This window comes from Chiloscyllium punctatum, chromosome 41, assembly GCF_047496795.1.
Source record: "Chiloscyllium punctatum isolate Juve2018m chromosome 41, sChiPun1.3, whole genome shotgun sequence".
NCBI classification, from domain to species: domain Eukaryota; kingdom Metazoa; phylum Chordata; class Chondrichthyes; order Orectolobiformes; family Hemiscylliidae; genus Chiloscyllium; species Chiloscyllium punctatum.
This window is the reverse complement of record NC_092779.1, coordinates 51,542,551-51,567,819: the sequence shown is the minus strand read 5'-3', so window position 1 is coordinate 51,567,819 and position 25,269 is coordinate 51,542,551. Positions and strand designations below refer to the sequence as shown.

General features: G+C 40.5%; 1 protein-coding gene across 2 annotated transcripts in view; it reads right to left on the bottom strand.

Annotated features, from left to right (window-relative positions):
* Positions 1-6,031: 6,031 nt before the first annotated feature.
* The window catches only part of LOC140465065 (transcription factor E2F3-like), a 67,039-nt gene continuing 47,801 nt past the window's right edge, over positions 6,032-25,269 (bottom strand). For both annotated transcript variants that reach the window (XM_072560911.1, XM_072560912.1), the window contains exons 5-7: positions 24,272-24,386; positions 23,852-23,990; positions 6,032-8,696 (exon numbers count right to left, since the gene is read on the bottom strand). In XM_072560911.1, the coding sequence (XP_072417012.1) occupies positions 8,434-8,696; positions 23,852-23,990; positions 24,272-24,386 (517 nt within the window). In that variant the 3' untranslated portion in view covers positions 6,032-8,433. The remainder of the gene's footprint in view (positions 8,697-23,851; positions 23,991-24,271; positions 24,387-25,269) is intronic.

The window sequence follows — 25,269 nt, the reverse complement described above, 5'->3', positions numbered from 1 at the left end:
TTCCCCTCGACTTCCTTACAAATATGGTGCACCGAAAGACCGAATTATTTTATAAAATATGGCAGCCCTTCTTGAATTACATAAATACAGATATTTCGGCTATCCTAACAAGGGCTTTTATTTAATTGAGATTACAAACCTGGCTGGACCGGGGCCCCTTAGGAGAGGAATCCCACACAAATACGGGTTTTATGACATCTGATGTTAACACATTCCGAGCATGTAAGAGATTTAAATATACACTCTGGTTAGTTGTAGGTTAGATTTGTAGACAGTTGAGTTTTGTTTTTTTTTTCTTTTTTGGTTTTTTTTCTTTTGTTAAATTTTGGCTATTGTATATTTTGATTTAATTGTATATCAATGTTTGTATATGAGAGTTTTGTTTATTTTTGTAAACTTGTAAAAATGTTAAATTTCTAATAAAAATATCTATTAAAAAATCCTCTACCATAACCATCCTATTATTCTTACAGATAATGGAGATCTTACAAATTTGATTCTCAGTTTCTAACTGATTATCGGGGAGCCTATAGTACAATCCCAATGAGGTGATTATCTTTTTCTTATTTCTCAGTTCCACCTAATTAACTTTCCTGGAGGTATTCCCAGGAATATCCAAAGTAAAGCCATCACATTATGCTCTACCAAGAACACCAATCCCCTTCCTCTCTTACCCTCCACACTTACCTTCCTATAGCATTTGTAACCTGGAACATTAAACTGCCAGTCTTGCTCATCACTGAGCCACGTCTCTGTAATTGCTATGGTATCCCAGTCTCACGTTCCTAACCATGCTCTGAGTTCATCTGTCTTCCCTGTTAGGCTTCTTGCATTGAAATAAATGCAGTTTAAATGATCAGTCCTATCTTGTTCTCTGCGCTGTTGCTGTCTGGCCTAACTGTTTGACTTGCTCCTTTTCCCCAACTGTGCCAGTCTCAATCTCAGATTGACCTCTTCTCTGATGAAGGGCTTTTGCCTAAAACAATGATTTTGCTGCTCCTCGGATGCTGCCTGACTTGCTGTGCATTTCCAGCACCACACTCTTGACCTTGATCTCTTCCTTCACTATCGCCCTGGGTCTCACCTCCTCTCCTCACCCCACCCCACCCATCTTACTAGTTTAAACCCTCCCAAGCAGCTTTAGCAAATCTCCGTCAGTATATTAGTTCCCTTCAAATTCAGGTGCAATTTTAGCCCTGATGAATGGTCACTAATACTAATAGTTTCCAAAGTAAATGCTTGAAAGTTTACTTAACATGAACCAATGTTTCTAGGATGTTAACGGACTTGGCATGGAGGACTGTAGTTGAGTCACTACCCAGCAGTTGTGGCTGGAACTTTGATTTACATTGTGTGACATCTATGTAACTAACCATCATTTGTGTCCATAAGTTCTCTATGGTGTATCCAAGTTGTGCTGCAGATTCTAGCTTGGCTAATAGTTTGTTGATAAATATTGTTGAGTGTCAATGTTTTATCTTAACTGCTTGGAGAGATTTCAACAAATGGTGTTAGTGATGATAATTACTTTTATTTTTAAAGTAACTGACTTTTGATGGACACATCAACAGTCTAAATAAAAAGTTACTTAGCTAGTCAGTCTAAGGTTGTGTCATGGTACACAACATCTATCAAAGTCCAGCACCTGACATTCACAAGCAAATACTTAAACTAACTGGAAGAAATTCAAGTGACCTAAGAAAAATTACACGTGGTGGAAACTTGATAAGAACCTGAATAAGTAAAGGAAATGTATATGCACAATTTAGACACTGTATAATAATTATCCATTTACAGTAACTATTGTTGTGGGGAAAATCACCAGCCTCAGAATCAGAGTCGGGGTTCAACGACAATTTGTTGTACAAGGAAATACCGGAGCTCCAGGGAGAGGAAGACACCAATAGCATAGTAGTGAGCTGAGATGCTTCTCTCATGGCAGAGGAAACGTCAAGATACTTTTATTCATTTTGTGATATAATAGGTCAATGATGAGATTATTGTCTCTGTTACAGAGTTTGTTTGTAGTAAACATTGCAGAATCGTTGATAGTTTTGATGCAGTCAATGTCAGTTCCAGCACAGCCTTTGTTAATTTCAGCGCAGTCTCAATGTCTGCATAGAAGGCCATTGGTGTAGTAATGGACGCTAAATCGCTCTTTGAGAAGGAAGGATGATTACCACAGGCCTGGCTATTAGCACTTGGTAGTGAGTCCATATCAAACTTTTAACATTTCTATCAAAAGGTGTTGGCTGGACTCATACACTTCGGTGAGCAGTATAATGCTATTTGTGTATTCTCTCCCCACCTGCCTTAAAACTAAATCAATTAGATTGCGAGTGCATTGTACTGGCATTCTGTTGGCCACAGGCAGTATCTGTTTCTTTGCTCTCTCTCTCTCTCTCTCTCTCTCTCTCTCTCCCCATATTGAGATCCGGCAGCTATCTTGAAGGAATTTTCAAGTTGTAATATAGAATACAAATAATGTGATAGAGAAAGCAGGTCTGACATCATCTGTGCTAAATAACAGTAATGTTGAGTCCAATATGACATTTATATGAAACAAAGATTGGTTGAAATAAAGAGGTGTTTTATGTTATTGAAAAGGGGGAAGGTCAGAAAAAAAAAGGTAGTGATCAAGGGAGATTAGAGATCAAAGGTATCAAGAAAAAAGTAAGGACATGGGTCATGGTTGGCAGGAAAACAAAACATTGATCCACAGTAACTGTTAACAGCAAACTATAAACTGCATTGAAAACAAAAACAAGATTAAGTAGTATCACCACTTCCTGTTGTCCTCTGAAACTGGACTAATTAATCACTTTTGCTTCCAATTACTACCATTCTCTCATCTTCATCCAGTCCAGACTTCCCTTCCTAACTTCTGTCTCCATTCCCAAGAATAGGTTGTTCATTACAAATCCATGACCTGCACATTAACCAAGGACATTACCCACACGATATAATGACTATTCTATTCCAACATTTCCAGCTCCATTGCCATTTGTTCTGGTAATGACATCTTCCAACTAAGGCACTTACATTGTCTTAATTTTACTTGTACTTCAGTCATCTCCTGTGCTTGCATTCATTGTGTTCTCTACATTAACAGAATCAGATGCAAATTGGGTCACTACATTATAGAACACCTCCATTCAGTCCACAATCATGATTTCTGCCTTATTGGTTCAATTTCAATACCTATGCTTCCTCTTGTCCTGGGCCTGCTGTAGTGGTGTTCCACTAAAGCCCAACACAAACTGGTAGAAAGCATCTCAGTTTTTGATTAAGTCAACATTGTGCTTAACATCTTCAGGCTTTAAATTCTGACCTCCATATTAATTGTCACCCAGTGAAACATTTTTCATGTTTTGCTTCAGTCAGTGCTGACCTTTATTTTATTAACACCAATTGGACCAATGTTTTCTTTTGTGTACAGCCACATTGATATCGCCATCATCTCTTAAGAACACCCATGCCCAATTTGCCTTCTATTTCCAACATATTGATTTCAGAATTGGAGGGGTAGATATGTAGGGTTATGTTGAACTCAAAACATGAATAGTCTCTCTCCACAAATTCTGACAGAAAGGAGTCTCTCCAGTATTTTTTTTTCCACTTCAGATCTCTAGCACAACTAATATATTGCATTTAATATGCTTTTGCAGTTTTTTAGAATAAACAATAAGCTGCATTGTATTTGTATTCTTCAGGTTAATGAACAATAAAGATGAATTTTTTCAAAATATTTATTGGTTTCCTGAGCATCTATATTCATGTGACCATTCCATTGCTTTTTGTTATGCATTAATTGATGCACCTCTTAAAATTTCTAGGTCTTTTATAAGAATGTTTCAGAAGGAAGTTGGAGTAAAGGAACCAAGGTTTACAGGTATAAGATAGCAAAGTGAAGTTGAAAATTATCAGTTCAGACATTGCCATTCAATGAGATTAAGTCTCCATTCTGAGATTCCATGGTACAGTTTTCAAAAGAAATTTTCACTACTGCCATAGCTTAAATACTTCAATTCAACATAATAAAACACTTCTCGTTATCATCTGTGTGGGGCAACTCATTACATACACATTTTCCATCACAGTTTTTACACGTGCAAAGAAAATCCTCCATTATCCGAAAATGTTTTGTAGCCACTGATGAATTATGCTGGAAAATATCGTAGAATTTTGAGCAACACATCTGGGGATGCCAAACCCCATCAAGTCAGCATAATTTTGGTCCACAAACTACACATCTTGCTTCGCTCAGATTTTCAAAACCCATATCATGACTTAAAAGTTATCAGAGTCAGGCCCAATAAGAGTTTTACAGTCAATGGCCAAGCAGAAGTTAAATCTTGCAGTCAAGAAACACAAATAAGACGTCCTCATGTGGGACGTCCTCATGTAGTTGAATTGCTGTGGCTTTGTGGTATTAATACTCCGTCAAATGTGCATGATCTAAATGTCTCCAATTACTGAGCATACATTGGGTCAGGGTAATGAAGGGATAGGAAATAGTTAATCCAAGACTAAATACAGAAAGGTAAACATTTAAATTCATATTTTATTTACATTCCAGTTTAAACATTATAAATTCAAGGGAAGCTTTCCCACAAATTTTACCATTTCTGAAGTACCACCAAAATTTAGAATTATGCTGGCACTTAGTAGGTTTAATGTGCTTTGCACACATTTCATATACACTATGTACATTTTTTTTTTAAAACAGGCATCCAGCTCTTGGGGTAAATAGGATATCATTTAAAAACAGCTAGTTACAAATGCGGGTGATAAAACCTTTACAAGTCTTTACAAAGTTTGATGGTAGTGTCCCTTTAAGTTTGGCAAAGCCAAGAAAATGCATTGTTGCATAACAATGTTATAGAAAAAGCCTGAATAATGAACACAGTCAAAAGGTTGCAAAGTCTCTGAATAGATTATAGATTTTTTTTCAAATTTATTATGAAGAGCCAGCACAGTGCTGAATAGTACCATATGTATTTGTCAATTCCTTTACACAGTTCTAGGCACAGACTTTGATCTTTCAGTACACATTTATGCAGATGGTAAATAAGACAACTTCAAGAGTGGCAACCAACTGAGAAATACACCAACAATACCCAAGGATCTGGACACTTTTCTATTTAAAAGCCTAGCTTTCTGTTATACCAAAATTTTATTTTCTAGAAAAATGTAATGTTTAAGGCTTATTGAAGTAGATGTGTAAGTACAACTCTTGTTTACAATCTAAAGAATAGATGAGCCAAAACTGGCACCTTACACCCAACTGCATTGTCTTACAAGATACAATGACAGCAATGATGTACCAAATGTGCAGAACTCCACTATTACTGGTCATTGTGGCAGAGTGACACAGCAGATTTTGTTTGTATTAAACATATTCGAAAGGTCTGAGATAAGACTGCTCACAGCATTGAGTTTACAAACAACCAGTTGCTTCCCATAAAGCATGAACAGCAATGGAATGAAATAAATATAATCTGAAAGTATCTTCACAACTGAACCTCTGGCAATTATTCAGCCAGTGTGGTCTGAAGTCTCAGTCAAAATGATCAATGAGACCTGGTCAGGGAGTGAGTTTGATAACACGGGAAGAATTCAAATAATTGGAAGATTAAGGTTGCATATGTGCTACTCAGTAAAAACAACCCGTTTGTACACTTCAACTGGATGACAAAAAGTATGCCTGGATTAACATGTTGAGGTGAATAGAAAATAATTATTCATTCAAATAGTTAGACAGGGAGGGAGGGCCTGATGTTTGATGTATGAAGCCAAATTGTCATAAGAGAACAATCCATCTATTCACTGTCCATTCAGTTGGAGTTTATTGGAATACATAAACATTGAGTGTTTTCATCTGTAAGAATCTATATAATCAATTTGACAAATGCTCAAAAAAACTCAAGAAAGCATCCATTCTGCATTGTCAGTGATGTCACACTATCCTGGAATCATAAATTTAAGGTGAAGGGTGGAAGGTATAGGCGGGGGGGGGGGGGGGGGGGGGGGGGGGATGTCAACGGTAGGTTCTTTACCCAGAGAATGGTGGGGGCATGGAATGCACTGCCTGTGGGAGTGGCAGAGTCAGAATCATTGGCGACCTTTAAGCAGCAATTGGATAGGTACATGGATGGGTGCTTAAGCTAGGATAGAAGTTCGGCACAACATCATGAGCCAAAGGACCTGTTCTGTGCTGTATTGTTCTATGTTCTATTGTGTTAACCTGTAGCTTTTGAGTCAACAACAACTTGAGCCCATCACACTTTAACAACCATAATGTTTTTTAAAAATTAGATTAAACTTTGGTTGTATATATATCTTTATTCTTAACCGTTTGATTGATCCACCCCGAAGTTGATCCATTTTTAACATTTAGCCATGTAAGGAATTTGAAAGGAAATGCCAGTTCATGGAGATAATACACAGACAAAGGTCACATGGAACAAACTTAAGTGAGGCTTGTTCACTGAACAACTATCACATTGACACAATGCAACCAATTCTACAAGATTTCCAAAATTTAAAGATTAATTTCCAAAACTGGATACCAAACTCCTTGAAAAAGTCACCTTTAAAGGTCAGGGGTCAAATTAAGGGCTTAATTTAAGGTAATGTTGGATAGTGATCAGAAGTGAGAACCCACAAACCAGTAATAAAGGATTCTTGCAGCAAAGTGGATGCAATTAAGATAATATCTTAAAGATAAAAGGAACACATTACTGATTCATTACATCAACCTCTATTATAAGCTGATTGACGAAGATGATAAGCAGAACTTCTCAAGAAGCATCGCAAACATTCTCAGATGTTGTGACTTTAAGCTCTTCTTACCTGAAGACACTCATACTAAAGCTAACTGTTGAAATAAAGTCAGCCAAACTCAGTATCTTATTCAACTCACTATTACAACACAATTGCTTGAACTTGTTCGACCACAAAGATGCACCAAAATGGATTTCAATCCTGCACTTGTGTGTATGTGAATAAATAAATATATATACATACATATATACACACCCCCAACATATTGTATCAACAGTTATTGGCTGGTTATCAGTAGACTGATTTCCACTCAATTTATCTCTTTCCTAGTTAAGGGAGTTGCTGCTCTAGTGACATCAACTAAAGCACATAATTGGTCTTGATAGCATATTTCTATACCAGATAGTGTACTCAATAAGCAAGTGACTGAGTTTGCTTCCATTCACTATCACCACCTGTCACTTATATGCCCCATTACTTTCGATGTTTTGTTCTTTAATAAGAATTATAGAACGAAGAGATGTAGCTTTTTCAACTACCATTGCTTGGAACAATTCCACATAAGTTTCTCAAAACATTTTCAGGGAAGTATTAGGCTGCATGTTCATGTTCAACGAAAGCTAGTGCTAATTACACAACTTAATGCACAATGTTGTGCTGACATTTAATACATATCAACCACGTATCTAGTCCAAATGAACCCAAGTCTACAATAACAAAGCATTATGAAATACAAAGTGTACTAGATAATCCTTTGCATTAAACTTAATCATTTTACAGTAGTATCCCTCACATCATCGGAGATTCAATAACACAAATGTTAAGTAATCCTCCACAAGCCAAATGTCGGCAACAAACCAAGAAGCACTGTCCCAAAATTAGGAATCAGCAGCTAGAATTAACTTGCGATCTTGTTTCATTCATGACATGCAATGGAAGAAAGGAAAATGCATGGAAAAACCCAGCTGCACTCATTAACTTGGCAGTTGCTACCAAGACTACTTCTAAAAATCAAACCAAAATTCAGTCTTAATTGTAAACAAGAGATCATACCTACAATTGTTTTTGAACTGTAATTTGCACTTTTCATAAGATATTTTTCCTCTATTTGCTCAGCAATGATAACCAAACAAATCAACATGTACTGAAATTGCCACATTCAACTTAACCACAGACCACACAAATGACTGTCAATATAGCTACAGCATGTTCTTTCAGGAAAGACCAAAGGCAAACCTATCACACGTCTCAGACCGTCAAGAACATTTTCACAGCTGATAAATTCACCTTGGAAGACTCGTCAGAAAGGTTACGAGGTCTCGAAATAATTTGAGCATGAATTTTTGCATCATACATGCCAAAAGCCAACACAAGAACTCCATTATTAGATGTGCATGGTAATCAATAGTGACATTTCATTTCATGCGAATACATAATTTGAAATACCAGCAAATATCACCTCAGTTGCTGACAACCAGTAGAGATTCAGGTCAATATAACTGGCTGTGGTTTTACTGGCAAAAACTTCTATTACTACTCCTGTAACTGGTACATATTTCCCTTTATCATTTACCAGCTACCAAACTTACATTCTGTTTCTAGGTCCATCACTGGTAGCAGTTATTCAATACTTCAAAAAGAAGATACTTAATTGGTCATACAAAAATCTTCCAATGGGAAAAGCCCATCAACATCACAGTCAAACAGATCATTGATTCCTGCTTTATCACCCATGCTCAGTAGGTACTCTTCCTGTGCAGCTGATGGAGACAGATTGACAAACAGTCCTTCTTCTTCCATTGGCAATGAAATCTGATCTTCAGTTTGCTGCAGAATATTGTTCAAAGATGTTAAAGGTGAAAAGTGTAAACCCGAACTGTCACCATGCTGACTGTTTGAAATATCAAAATCTGCCAATGGAAAATAAACAATGAACAGGTTAATATGATATTTTCCAATCATATGGCATATCTCTTAACATCCACATCATTAACATAGTATTGGAAACCAGATAATGGCCAGCTCATTTTCAAAGTAATGATTTATGTTTTATACAAGCCAGTCGCCATTTGGCCTTGTGCCCATTCTGGCTCGAAGTGATAAACCTAGTGTCACTTACCCACCATTTCTCTGTAGGTATTTTGTTTTTCCTTTCCAGACTACCCCACTAGCCCTTCTCTGTTGTCTCACCCAAAAACACAAGTTTATTGCCAATGCCTCTGCAATTTCCACCCTCACTTCCCTTGATGCATCTCAAGAGTCCTGATGCCTTATCGAAATTCTAAATTCAATCAGCCAATCCATTAGCTCCTCCTTATCAATTTTAAAATCAAGTGTCCAAATTAGCTCGCCTTCTGCTAGGAGCAGGGCAGCTTTCCTTGGTAAAGACGTAAGAAAGTATTCATTTAGGACAATGTATTCATCTCCTTTTTGATCCTGAACCAGTACTATTCTTCTTTACATTCCTCTTTAAATATAGACTATTTATATTATATAAAAAAATGGATTATCTTGTGTTTTATGCCAGTCTCTCCTCATGCTTTATATGTATCTCCTTTTTCTCATTAAGATGAAGAACTTCTTCATCTTAGATGATAGAACAGTACGGCACAGAACAGGCCCTTCAGCCCACGATGTTGTGCCGACCATTGATCCTCATGTAAGGTAAACCTAACGTACAAACCCTCAAATTTCTGGAACCATATGCATGTCCAGCAGTCTCTTAAGTATCCCCAATGACCTCGCTTCCACAACTGCTGCTGGCAATGCATTCCATGCTCTCTCAACTCTCTGCGTAAAGAACCCGCCTCTGACATCCCCTCTATAGTTTTAAGCTGTTTGGCGGAAAGTATGACCCCTCGTGTTAACAATTTCTGCCCTGGGAAAAAGTCTCTGGCTATCAACTCTATCTATGCCTCTCATTATCTTGTACACCTCAATTAGGTCCCCTCTCTTCTTTCTTTTTTCCAATGAAAAACGTCAGAGCTCAGTCAACCTCTCTTCGTAAGATAAGCCCTCTATTCCAGACAGTATCCTGGTAAACCTCCTCTGAACCCTCTCCAAAGCATCCACATCTTTCCTATAATAGGGCGACCAGAACTGGACACAGTATTCCAAGCGCGGTCTTACCAAAGTTTTATAGGTTTGCAACAAGATCTCATGGCTCTTAAACTCAATCCCCCTGTTAATGAAAGCCAAAACACCATATGCTTTCCTAACAACCCTGAGAAACTCTGGCTTGTCCAGGATTTGAACCCAGGACCTCATCCATATAAAATTAGCCAGGTTCACAATTCTACGATCCACCTAACATTTCTCATCTGCACCTTTTCTTGTGCCATCTTTCTGTCATCCAACATACTCTCAAATGGATTGCCTTCCCTTTCTCCATCTTTGGCATACACCTTGACTGTACTCAGACTTCTTCCAATTTTCAGTTACAGTATTTTCTGCCAGACTTCACTTCCACAGAGAGAACAACAATTTACCTTTTCACCTCAAAGCAAACCAACCTAAAAAAACGGTCTTGCCAGATCATGTCACGAAGGGGACTCTTTCACACCAAAGAACTTGCACCTTTTATTCATAATCATAATGAGGATTCAGGTTCCAAGCTACATAGACCAGTGAAGTTCCTGATTCCACCTTTAGCCTGCTGTGTTGAAAATTTGAAGCAGGGCTATTAAAAAGCTGTTATGAACCTGGCGCGACTCCTCAAAACATTAAGCATATAGCCCAGACCATAACTTTGCTATTGGTATAATGGATGCTCACAGAGTGAATTAGGGAATTTGACTGCCAAGTTTTAAACAAACAGAACTTATTTACAAAATTACAGAATGAAACACAAAGAACAGAAAATTGAATCCCAGATAATTTACCCTATTCATACTTGATGCTGTTGCAAAATTACTTGCAACATTCCCATTAAACACATCCCTGAGCATAAAGAGTAAAAATGACAAAAAGCTTACAGGTTACAAAGTCAGAAGGGCAGAAAGAGGGAGAGAACCAACCACCTTCCTTCACACACACTGCAGAACTGAATCAAAAACTCTTAATCTAAATGAAGGCTAGTGACACAAGTAGCTGGCCACTCCCCTTTGATTGTATTTTTTAAAGGCATGAACGCCTTAGGCGGGAGGCATTATCTATTAGGAGTAAACAAAAAGGGCCCCAATAAACCTTTCAAACCCAGCCGAGTTGGATCCTGGCCAATTATCCCCTTTCTGGGGGGGGAAAAAACTCAAGGGCATAGTAACCTTGTGAAAAAAAAACAACATTGTGACAAAGCCAAAGGGATAAGCGAGAAATTCAGTCAATATTATCAATTTTAACAAGTTACCAGGGTCAACCCTGTGGGACAAGAACATACATAGGAAGCAAGGAGAGATCAGATTTGGGTTCAACAGCAATCCCACTGTGCTTGAACAGCCCAATAGGTGCTAATACAACTGAATTAGAGAGACTGTGGGAATTCACATTCTCACAAATGTATTTGTCTCCATAAAAGGACAGCAAAGTGGAAACTGAAATTGAACAGATGATTAGAATACTTGTTTTGCTTTCCTCTTCTAAAAATGGAAACTCCTACTCAAGTCACAGTCTTATGAGCAACACTTTGCTCATTTCACAAGACCCAGTTTATGAACCTTAGCTGAACATTCCCAATTTAAAGGCACCACAGTCAATTCCAATCCTCTTCTCATCAGATGAGTGAAAATTCATATAACAGAGGCCACTACAGATCAAATGTGCATGGGTACGCTGGGTTGAAAGTGCCTGATTCTCATGTCGAACTATTAAAGGCAGTGCAACAGAATAATGACATTTCAGGAGGATGAGAATTTGCTTCTGTAGAAATGGTTCCTGCCACAAATAGGGAACCGTTCATTATAGAGCAAGCATTCTCTGGCGATTAATACACAATGGCAGCTTCACACTAAAGCAGCTTACTACAAACACAAGTAGAATTAGAACTCCATATATCCATCACTGAACAAGGAGGCCAAGGTTCAAGTTCCTCCCTGCTCTTAAGTATGGATCAACATGTCTGAACTTGTTGATTTAGAACTACAGATATAGGCACATTGAGATATTTAAGTAGTAGTATTGTGTTTTTATTTACTTGTGGGACAGGTTTTGAAAAAACTTTAAAACAACATGTTGATATCTCATATTGGAGATAGTGTGGAAAAATGTTTTTTTTTCCAGCGATAGTTGGAGTGGAAGGAGAGAAAGGGAGGACCAGAGGCCCGACGAGAAGGTAAATGTTAAAAGATACAAAAGTTCAGGCAGAGTGCACACTCAGCAGGAGCAGCACGGGACTGCTGGATCAGTGAGGTTTTCGATTTGGGCGGTTGTTTTACCTAAAACACTACTCAGGTAATGTCACCCACCCGGCCTCATCTAATCAACAACAAAAAAAAAGGAGTTCTGTGTGCCAATTGGTAAGGTGGCTCGTTTCTTTAGTTTTTTCTAGCTTTTCAGTAGTCTCATTGGGAATTTCGAATAGTGGGAATGAAGTTTAGGGCACTTGAATGTTCCTCCTACAGAATGTAGGAGGTAAGGTGTCCCTGCTGACTGCATCTGTGGGAAGTACACCCAACTCCAGCTCCAGCTCCTCAAAAACTGCTTTAGGGAACAGGGGCTGGAGCTGGACGAACATTCGGGAGGCGGAGGGGGTTATTGAGAGGAGTTACAGGTTGGTAGTCACACCTCAGGTAAAAAGATGAAGGTAGATTGATTACCGTCAGGGGACAGAAAGGGAACTGACAGGCAGTGCAGGGATCCCCTGTGGCCATTCCCCTCAACAAGTATACCATTTTGGATACTGTTGCGGGGGGACGACTTACCAGGGGTAAAGCAATGGTGAACAGGTCTCTGGCACAGAGTCTGACCCTGTTGCTCAGAAGGAAAAGGGGGAAGAGAAGCAGAACATTTCACAGTTAGGGGGATAAAAAGGAGGTTCTGTGGGAACAAGAGAGATTCACGGTTGGTGTGTTGCCTCCCAGGTGCCAGAGTTCATGATGTCTCTGATCATGTTTTTGGGATCCTTGAGGGGAGGGGGAGCAGCCCCAAGTCATGGTCCACATAGGCACGAATGACATAGATGGGAAGAGAGATGGGGATTTAAAGCAGAAATTCAGGGAGCTAGGGCAGAAGCTAACAGCTAGAACAAACAGTTGTCTCTGGTTTGTTGCCCATGCCACATGTTAGCAAGGCAAGGAATAGGGAGAGGGGGGAGTTGAACACATGGCTACAGGGATGGTGCAGGAGGGAAGGTTTTGGGTTCCTGGATAATTGGGACTCTTTGAGGTAGGTGGGACCTCTACAAACAGGATGGTCTTCACCTGAACCAGAGGGGTACCAATATCATGGGGGTGGGGGGTGGAATTTGCTGATGCTCTTCGGGTGGGTTTAAACTAATCCAGCAGGGGGATGGGAACCAAAATTGTAGTTCAAGTGAACAGAAGGATGAGAGTAGTGAAGTCAGAACTAAGATTTCAAGATTGCAAGAAGGCACCGGCAAGCAAGAAGTTGATTTGAAGCGTGTCTACTTCAATGTCAGGAGCATTCAGAATAAGGTGGATGAACGTGCAGCATGGGTTGGTACCTGGGATTGCAATGTTGTGGCCATTGTATAGACTTGGGTCGAGCAGGGACAGGAATTTAGATGTTTCAGTAAGAACAGCTAAAATGGTAAAAGAGGGGGAAGTGTGGCACTGTTAGTCAAGGACAGTATTACGGTTGCAGAAAGGACATTTGAGGACTCGTTTACTGAGTATGGGCTGAGATTAGAAACAGGAAAGGAGAGGTTACCCTGTTGGGGAGTTTTCTATAAGCCTCAGAATAGTTCCAGGAATGTAGAGGTAAGGATTGCAAAGATGATCCTCAATAGGAACGAGAATGACAGTAGTTATGGGGGAGCTTTACCTTTCCAAATATTGACTGGGAATACTATAACTCAAGTAATTTAGATGGGTCAGTTTTTGTCCAATGTGTGCAGGAGGGTTTCCTGACAGTATGTAGACAGGCCAACAGGGGTGGGGCCACATTAGATTTGGTACTGGGTGTTAGATTTGGACGTAGATGAGCACTTTGGTGATAGTGACCACAATTTGGTTATGTTTACTTTGGCAACGGAAAGGGATAGGTATATATCAGAGGGCAAGAGTTATAGCTGGGGAAAAGGCAATTATGATGTGATTAGGCAAGATTTAGGATGCACACCGCTGAAATGTGGAGCTTATTCAAGGACCAGCTACTGCAGGTCCTTGATAAGTATGTACCGGTCAGGCAGGCAGGAAGTTGTGGAGTGCAGGAGCCGTGGTTTACTAAGGAAGTTGAATCTCTTCAAGAGGAATAAGGCAGCTTATGAGAGGATGAGATGTGACGGTTCAGTTAGGGCACTGGAGAGTTACAAGTTAGCCAGGAAAGATCTAAAGAGAGCTAAGAGGAGCCAGGAGGGGACACGAGAAGTCAGTGGCAAGTAGAGTCATGGAAAACCTTCAGGCTTTCTATAGGTATATCAGGAATAAAGGAATGACTAGAGTAAGATTAGGGCCAATCAAACATAGCCATGGTAAATTGTACAGAAGTCAGAAAAGGTAGAAGCGCTAAATGGATATTTTTCATCAGTATTCACACTGGGAAAAGACAATGTGGTCGAGGAGAATACAGCAATACAGCCTATGAGACTAGATGGGATTGAGGTGCATAAGGAGGAAGTGTTAGCAATTTAGGAACGTGTAAAAATAGATAAGCCCCCTGGGCTGGATGGGATTTATCAGAGGACTCTCTGGGAAGCCAGGGAGGAGACTGCTGAGCCTTTGACTTATGTTTATGCTTATTATCTTTATGCCAGATTGTCTACAGGAATCATGCCAGAAGACTGGAGGATCGCAAATGTTGCCTTGTTCAAGAAAGGGAGTAGAGACAACCCTAGAAATTACAGGCCTGAGAGTCTTACTTCAGTTGTGGGTACAGTATCAGGAAGGGTTATAAGAGATAGGATTTATAATCAGCTAGAGAGGAATAAATTGATTACCCTTGTGTGAAGGATAGGTTGTGCCTCACAAACCTTCCTGAATTCTTTGAGAAGGCAACCTAATAGGTGGATGAGGATAAAGCAGTTGATGTGGCATATATGGATTTTAGTGAAGTGTTTGAAAAGGTTCCATACAGTAGGGTATTGCACAGAGTTTCAGGATTGAGGGTGTTTTAGCGGCTTGGATTAGAAATTGGCTAGCTGAAAGACGACAGAGGGTGGTGATTGATGGGAAATATTCATCCTAGAGTTCAGTTACTAGTCAGGTACCGTAAGGAACAGTTTTGGGTCCGTTGTGGTTTGTCATTTATATAAGTGACCTGGATGAGGGGATACAAGAATGGAGATTGCAGATAATACTAAGGTCGGTAGAGATGTAGATAGTGACGAAGGATGTTAACTTAGAGAGACATAGATAAGTTGCAGAGATGGAAAATGGAGTTAATGTGGAAAAGTGTGAGGTGATTCATTTTGAAAGGAGTAACAGGAATGCAGAGTACTGGACTAACGGAAGATTCTTGGTAGTGTAGATGAGCAGAGAGATCTCAGGTGTCTGGGGACATAGATCCTTGAAAGTTGCCACCCAGGTTGATAGGGTTGTTAAGGTGTGTTAGCTTTCATTGGTAGAGGGATTGAGTTTTGGAACCATAAGGTCATGCTGAAGCTGTACAAAACTCTGGTGTGGCCACATTTGGAGTATTGCATACAGTGCCAGTCACTGCATTAAACGAAGGATGTGGAAGCTCTGGAAAGGGTTCAGAGGAGATTAACGAGAATGTTGCCTGGTATAGAGGGAAGACAGAGGGACTTGAGGCTGTTTTCATTAGAGAGAAGATGGAGAGGTGACTTAATTGAGACAGAAAAGATAATCAGAGGGTTAGATATGTTGGACATTGAGAGCCTTTTTACTCTGATGTTGATGGCTAGCACAAGGGGACATAGCTTTAAATTCAGGGGTGAAAGATATAGGACAGATATCAGAGGTAGTTTCTTTACTAAGTAGTAGGAGCGTGGAACACACTGCCTGCAACATAGAGTCATAGAGATGTACAGCATGGAAACAGACCCTACAGTCCAACCCATCCATGCCGACCAGATAGCCCAACCCAATCTAGTCCTACCTGCCAGCACCCAGCCCATATCCCTCCAAACCCTTCCTATTCATATACCCATCCAAATGCCTCTTAAATGTTGCAATTGTACCAGCCTCCACCACTTCCTCTGGCAGCTCACTCCATACCCGTACCACCCTCTGTGAAAAAGTTGCCCCTTAGGTCTCTTATATCTTTTCCCTCTCAGCCTAAACCTATGCCCTCTAGTTTTGGACTCCCCGACCCCAGGGAAAAGACTTTGCCTATTTGCCCTATCCATGCCACTCAATTTTATAAACCATGAGAAGGGCACCCCTTAGCCTCAGACACTCCAGGGAAAACAGCTCCAGTCTGTGCAGCCTCTCCCTATAGCTCAAATCCTCCAACCCTGGCAACGTCCTTGTAAATCTTTTCTGAACCCTTTCAACTTGCACAACATCCTTCCGACAGGAAGGAGACCAGAATTGCACGCAATATTCCAACAATGGCCTAACCAATGTCTTGTACAGCCGCAATATGACCTCCCAACTCCTGTACTCAATACTAACCAATAAAGGAAAGCATACCAAACACCTTCTTCGCGATACTATCTACCTGCGACTCCACTTTCAAGGAGCTATGAACCTGCAGTCCAAGGTCTCTTTGTTCAGCAACACTCCCTAGACCTAACCATTAAGTGTATATAGGTCCTGCTCAGATTTGCTTTGGCAAAATGCAGCACCTCTCACTTACCTGAATTTAACTCCATCTGCCACTTCTCAGCCCATTGGCCCATCTGGTCAAGATCCTATTGTAATCTGAGGTAACCCTCTTTGCTGTCCACTACACCTCCAATTTTGGTGTCATCTGCAAACTTACTAACTATACCTCTTGCGTTAGCATCCAAATCATTTATGTAAATGACAAAAAGTAGAGGACCCAGCACCAACCCTTGTGGCACTCCACTGGTCACAGGCTTCCAGTCTGAAAAACAACCCTCCACCACCACCCTCTGTCTTCTACCTTTGAGCCAGTTCTGTATCCAAATGGTTAGTTCTCCCTGTATTCCATGAGATCTAACCTTGCTAACCAGTCTCCCATGGGGAACCTTGTCAAGTGCATTACTGAAATCCATATAGATCACATCTACTGCTCTGCCCTCAAACATCTTTGTTACTTCTTCAAAAAACTCAATCAAGTTTGAGACATTATTTCCCATGCACAAAGCCATGCTGACCATCCCTAACCCTTTCCAAATACATGTACATCCTGTCCCTCAGGATTCCCTCCAACAACTCGCCCACCACCGAGGTCAGACTCACTGGTCTATAGTTTCCTGGCTGGTCTTTACCACCTTTCTTAAATAGTGGCACCACATTAGCCAACCTCCAGTCTTCCGGCACCTCACCTGTGACTATTGATGATACAAATATCTCAGCAAGAGGCCCAGCAATCACTTCTCTAGCTTCCTACAGAGTTCTCGGGTACACCTGATCAGGTCCTGGGGATTTATCCACCTTTACCCTTTCAGACATCCAGCACTTCCTCCTCTGCAATCTGGACATTTTGCAAGATGTCACCATCTATTTCCCTACAGTCTATATCTGCCATATCCTTTTCCACAGTAAATATTGATACAAAATATTCATTTAGTATCTCCACCATTTTCTGTGGTTTCACACAAAGGCCGCCTTGCTGATGTTTGAGGGGCCCTATTCTCTCCCTAGTTACCCTTTTGTCCTTAATATATTTGTAAAAACCCTTTGGATTCTCCTTAATTCTGTGTAACAAAGCTATCTCATGTCCCCTTTTTGCCCTCCTGATTTCCCCCTTAAGTATACTCCAAGGATTCACTCGATCTATCCTGTCCATACCTGACATATGCTTCCTTCTTTTTCTTAACCAAACCCTCAACGTAGATTAGATTAGATTACTTAGTGTGGAAACAGGCCCTTTGGCCCAACAAGTCCACACCGACCCGCCAAAATGCACCCCTTCACCTAACACTACGGGCAATTTAACATGGCCAATTCACCTAACCTGCACATCTTTGAACTGTGGGAGGAAACCGGAGCACCCGGAGGAAACCCACGCAGACACGGGGAGAACGTGAAAACTCCACACAGTCAGTCGCCTGAGGTGGGAATTGAACCCAGGTCTTTGGTGCTGGAGGCAGCAGTGCCACCGTGCCACCCACTGTCTTTAGTCATCCAGCATTCCCTATACCTACCAGCCTTCCCTTTCACCCTGACAGGAATATACCTTCTCTGGATTCTTCTCTCATTTCTGAAGGCTTCTCATTTTCCAGCCATCGCTTTACCTGCGAATATCTGCCTCCAATCAGCTTTCGAAAGTTCTTGCCTAATATTGTCAAAATTGACCTTTCTCCAATTTAGAACTTCAACTTTTAGATCTGGTCTATTCTTTTCCATCACTATTTTAAAACAAATAGAATTATGGTTACTGGCTCCAAAGTGCTCCCCCACTGACACCTCAGTCACCTGCCCTGCCTTATTTCCCAAGAGTAGGTCAAGTTTTGCACCTTCTCTAGTAGATACATCCACATACTGAATCAGAAAATTGTCTTGTACACACTTAACAAATCCCTCTCCATCTAAACCTTTAACACATGGCAGTCCCAGTCTATGTTTGGAAAGTTAAAATCCCCTACCATAACTACCCTATTATTCTTACAGATAGCGGAGATCTCCTTTCAAGTTTGTTTCTCAATTTCCCGCTGACTATTAGGGGGTCTATAAGGTGATCCCAATAAGGTGATCATCCCTTTCTTATTTCTCAGTTCCACCCAAATAACTTCCCTGGATGTATTTCTGGGAATATCCTCCCTCTGCACAGCTATCCCTTATCAAAAATGCAACACCCCCTCCTCTCTTGCCTCCCTTTCTACCCTTCCTGTAGCATTTGTATCCTGAAACATTAAGCTGTCCGTCCTGCCCATCCCTGAGTCATGTTTCTGTAATTGTTATGATATCCCAGTCCCATGTTCCTAACCATGCCCAGAGTTCATCTGCCTTCCCGGTTAGGCCCCTTGCATTGAAATAAATGCAGTTTAATTTATTAGTCCTACCTTGTCCCTGCCTGCCCTGTGACTCACTTCTGTTCTCAACTGTACCCGTCTCAGATTGATCTCTTTCCTCATTATCTCCCTAGGTCCCATGGCCCCCCCACCTTACTAGTTTAAATCCTCCCAAGCAGCTCTAGCAAATTTCCCTGCCAGTATATTAGTCGCCTTCCAATTTAGGTGTAATCTGTCCTTCTCGTATAGGTCACTTCTACCCCAAAAAGAGATTCCAATGATCCAAAAATGTGAATCCTTCTCCCATACACCAGCTCCTCAGCCATGCATTCATCTGCTCTATCCTCCTATTCCTGCCCTCACTAGCTTGTAGCACTGGGGGGTAATCCAGATATTACTACCCTTGACAACCTCCTTTTTAAATTTCTACCTAACTGTAATCTCCCTTCAGAATCTCAACCTTTTTCCTTCCTGTCGTTGACAGTAGTAGACTCACCAACTTTAAAGGGCATTTAAATGGTCACTGGATAGGCATATGGACAAGAATAGAAGTGTGTCGGTTAGAGGAGTTTCAGATTGGTTCCACAGGTCGGCACAACATCAAGGGCCAAAGGGCCTGTACTGCGCTGTAATGTTCTATGTTTCAAAATGACACATTGAAATCTTGGAACAGACTACTTTGTTTCGTGTTAGTCAGTTATGTGGGGTGACCTAATAAACCGAATATATAGCAGTCAGGCTGTCCAGTTCAACCAGTCCATTGCAGGATCTGTTTCACTCAAGCCTTCACCTTTCCATTCTCACCTAAGTATCAGAAGAGTTATTTATCCTTCTTCATCCTAAGCTTACCAAGCCTCCCCTAAAATGCATTTTTGCAATTCACCTCAACACTCCATAATAGCAAGTCCATATTCACAGGTTCTCTAGGTGAAGAAAATTCTTTTGAACTTAATTTTGTGATGGCTGCCTGATGCTGTCAGCCAAGAGTCTTGCTCATCCCCACAGCGGAATCACTATGCCCCTCACATATTCTATTAAAACCTTCATAATTCATTAAGCCATGTTGCAGCTTTCTCTCTTATCTGTTCATTCTTTGTTGCTGGCTTATAACCTTGGAGCTCTGGATAAATTATGAAGATTTTAATACAAAATGAGAGAGTTATAGTGATTCTACTTAAGGGATGAGCAAAACTCTTAGCCGTCAGCATTGTGACACACTGGTACATTGACTCTCTCTGGACCTACTCCAGAGAGATTTGGTGTGAATATGTTCACTGAACTGGGAATTTTGACTGCAGACATTTTGTCCCCTCTCGAGGTGACACCCTCAGTGCTGTGGATCCTCAGGTGAAGCTCTGGCCCACAGTGTCAGTTGGAATTTATGTGGCTTCATTCCAGTTGTTTGTTGCAATGGTCTAGGTCAATGAGTTTATGGATGGAGCCCGTGGAGGAGTGTCATGCTTTTAGGAAATCACTGGCTGTACTCTGCTGGGCTTGATTTATTATTCTTCTGTTGTCCCAGTCAAAATTGTCGTCTTCATCACCTGTGTGTATAGATACCCGGGGCAGTTGGTTGTGACGTTTCATGGCTATTTCAAGTTCACAAGTGCAGATGTTGTCTACCTGTTTCTCCTCTTCAGTGTTTTGTGCAGTCTCTGCATGGAACCTTGTACACTATGTTTGTCCTGCACATCATGGATATTAGGTCTCTTGTTCTGGTGAGCTGTTATCTGAGCGTGGCTGTCTGATTTACGTCAGCGCAAAAACTGAGTGGTCGGAGGAGTCTGGCTGTTATAGAGATGTACAGCACGGAAACAGATCCTTTGGTTCAACTCGACCATGCCGACCAGATATCCCAATGCAATCTTGTCCCACCTGCCAGCACCTGGCCCATATTACTCTAAACCCTTCCTTTTTATATATCCATATCCCTTTTAAATGTTGTAATCATATTTGCCTCCAATCTGGCAACTCATTCCATACACATACGACCCAGTGTGGAAAAGTTGCCCCCTTAAATCTCAAAGCTTTCCCCTTCAGTTCAGAGACTTTTTCTTTTAAAATAGAAGATGGAGTGGTGTGTTGGGTCATGGCATGAACTCATCGCATTGTCTGTCTGTCAGGCATCTGTGGATGAAGCTGTGGGGATCAGTTCTTGGCAAAGACTTTATGAAGGTTTTTCTTCTCTTTGCAAATGGGAGTGTTGCAGTGTATTGTAGCCCTTTGGAACAGGGTCCTCATGCAGCTTTGCTTGGGTGTGTTTGGGTGATTGTTGTTCTAATTCAGGATCTGCTCAGTGTGTGACATTTCTGTATACTTTTGTTGTGCATTCTCAGTCTTCTCTACCATCACGTCCAGGAATGGGAGTTAGTTGTTAATTTCCTCTTCTTATAAATTTGATCCCTGTGAGCGTGGTGTCGATAATCTGATGAGTGCTCTTGATCCCTGTTCTTTTAACCATTACAAAAGGGTACAGAAAGCCAATCAACCCATAAGCCAGAGAAACAACCAGATAAAACTGCATCATGATGATCCAGATTATGATTACAAGTGCACACAACACAGGTGCAGACAAGAAACTGCATGCCAAAAATTGGTCGCTTTTGAAATTAACAATCAGAAGTGGACTGTAACAATCGAACAAGCCATCCCAACAGGACAGAACCAAACCACAGAAAAAAAAAGAAACCACACGACAAAATGACTAAACTAACCAACAGCAGAAAAGACAACATGACAGAAACCTGGGTAAGAAACCTATCCAACAGACAGCTCACAGACACAGAAAAAGCAATGCTAGTTAAGTGACTCAATTAAAACCACAAGGATGCCAAAAAACAGACTTGCTAGCTGCACTAGAATATAGGCTCAGAACAAACAGACTAATTGAAGAGACACAGTAAACGGTCAGACAAACCATTGTACCCTTATTGACAAAAGGAAACAAAAACAACCTCAACACAAAAGGAGAGAATCCCCAAAAACACAAAAGGAGGATGAAAACAATCATATTACCAGCAGATAAAGGCAGAATAACAGTAATCATAAATAAAACTGACTACATAAAAACAAGCAGAAAATCCACTTGCAGAACCGACACCTACCTACAGGGGAAGAATGACCCCACACCACATTTAACTAATAGAATAAACACACTATGGAACCTGCACAAAAATGGACTGATGACCAAGACAGATCTACAAAAGGGTGAAACCAGAAGGTACCAACACCCCACAATTTTACGGATTATTTAAAAAGGTACACAAACCAGACATACCACTCAGACTCATTGTGGCACTTCGAGGAACTCCATCACAAACAGGCAAAAGAACTGAAACAGAAACTCAAAACATCTAGCCAGCAGATCCAAACACTCAATACAATAATCACAGGAATTCCTAGACAATATCAAGAACATAAACATAGACAAGGATGAAGCAATAGGGTCTCATTCGATGTAACGGTGCAGTTTACCTCAGTTGACAATAGCCAACCTCCTGGACAAACAGAAGAGGACTGCCTACTTAAACTACAGGACCCATGCGTGACAACACACTTCATATTCAAGCCAGAATATGAACAAATCAATGGGGAACATACGGGCTCACCGCATAAGTAGTGATGCAAAGACTGGAACAAACAGCCCTCCCACAAATCCAACCCAAACTTTGGATCAGATACGTGGACTTTTGTACAGTTAAACAACAGGGATCGAGAGCACATCCCAAATTATCAGCACCATGCTCATAGGGATCAAATTTAGGAGAGAGGGGAAGAAATTAACAACCAAATCCCATTCCTGTATGTGATGAACACAAAATGGAGAACACACAACAAAAAAAAACTGAACAAAAAAAGCCACACATACCAATCAGATCCTGAATAACAGCAACCACCAAAAAGGGCTACAATACACTGCAGCACTTCCTATCTACAAAAAGAACACCACCTCCACAAAGCCTCTGTCAAAAACATATCACTGCAACTTCATCTGCAGATGTCTGGCTGACAGACAATATGGTGAGGATGTGCAACAAGCCATAGTCACCACTCTACCTTACATTACAAAAAAGTCTCAGAACTGACAGCCAGACTCCACTGACCACTGATTTATGACAGCACATAAACCAACAGCCACGTTCAAGACAACTCACCAGAACAAAAGACCCAATACCCATCACATGCAGGATTCAGTGTAGAAACTGCACAAAACACTATATAGGACAAGCAGGCAGACAACTAGCAATCCACATTCATGAACAAACAGCCACTAAACGCCACTACCAGTTATCCCTGGTATCTATGCACACAGATGACAAGGACCACACTATAATAGGTCAAACCAAACAGAGGATGGCCAGAGAACTCTTACAAACATGGCACTCACCCAAAGCCTCCAGAAATAAACACATTGACCAAGACCCCATATACCAAACACTGCACAGAACAACCGGAACTGGCAACTGGAAGCAATGGGAACAAATCCACAACCCAACCGACTCCGTACAGCAGAGCTTCACAGGAAGCTCCACAGCACTGAGGATGTCACCTAGAAAGGGGACAAATGTCTGCAATCCAAATTCCCAGCATGGAACATACCCATAACAACTGCAACATGTGTAATAACATTTATGAACTTGTTGAATACAAAAGCGCTTGCACCTCTGGCATCATTTTTTTTGGCACAGACTCGGGGCTTCTATTTCATTCTCATAATAGGATAATTGGGAGGCAACACCTCCAAGAAGGGTCGAATCAAGCTTCGACTCAAATTCAGCTAGCTTTCACTTTAATTTTGAGAAATAAATCATGGTTGCTTTCTTTTTAAAAAATGTAATTGACATTTGAGACATGTCGTCTAAAACACACAACATACAGGTCAAAAATAAATCATTGTCCAGAACTTACCACAGACATGTGACTGGGAAATACTCCTAGAATGCTCTTGACTGGCAGCTTTCAATGGACTATTAGATGTTCCAGCATCATCTGGACACAAATAAACCTCAATAGGGCCTTTAGAGCTCAATAAATGTATCTGGAAATTCTAAAAATTTAAAATATAAAAATGATAGAAAATCAAAAATTAGGTCAATGATTGTAAAATAGCTTATTTTCCATAAACTGGTTAAATAATCTTTAGAATTCAAACACACTATTTCAAATTTACGTCAATGATCACTTGTGTGAAATGTACAAGACTTAATTCTACTGTGATCAGGACAAGGGCAATTCAGTGTGCAAAAATAATCCTTTAAAAATAAGGCAATATTAAACACTACAGCTGATTACATGCGATCAGTCTCTCTCCAATGAGCATCAACTTACATCATAAGGATCAGATACTTCCAACCTGGTTTCAGGAGGAGCTTTCACAGCTATTACCACTTGGCCTTTGAAACTCTGGATCTTTCTGATGTCCTGATAAGTCACATAATTTAATGTGTCAGATGTCAAGGGGTGTAAGTTAGACATTGAATAACAATCTGCCCTCTGGATAATATGGAATGGGCTATAAACACTGGCCTAGCTAGTGACACCATCTATGAATGAGGAAGAGTTTGACAACCCTAATCAACTATTTATTGAGATCTGTATCAATGCCACTTTTCCGCAAAGTCTTCATTTCCCTTGAATGAGCTTCCAAACTGGCAGGGGCAGAGAAATTATGATTCAACAGCCTCAGTGAATGAATTTTGACACCAGTCTTAGATGGCTATCCCTTATCCTATGAAAGCACCCCCCACTAATAGGCGCAAGAACCAGACTAAACCCCCTCAAAATATATTAAGACAGTAATTTAATCCCCAACCTTTTCTTATTTTTAAAGGCTAATAAGGCAGTGCGTTCTGCATGCTAATCAATTAGTCGAACTACCAGGCTTGAAGCAAAACACTTCATTCTTACACTATTAAAATTACAAACAAAAGGATGAAGAATCAGAATAACTTAACTCTATTGGAAAACTTCATAGAATAATAGATTTAACTACTAAACAGCAACAGTTCCAAAATAATAACACCTCAAACATAGCCTTCACAAAGGCAAATTCAGTAAAATAGATGGTCTCACATACAATTCTCTAGTCCAGGGAGAGGTGCTTCTACTGTTCAAACTTTAATCAAAACTCCAATAACTCATAAGCTGTTTACTTCATTGGCTAGGAATAGACCATTTGGCACCTCTGTCTCAACCTCTCCAATACAAAAAAACTACAAAATACACCTTCTGAAGCCATACCATCACCACCCCAAGGGAAAGCATCTTAAATACATCCATCATGTCCTTTAAAAGTTTTCTGGTGTCACAGTGGAACTATCCCTATC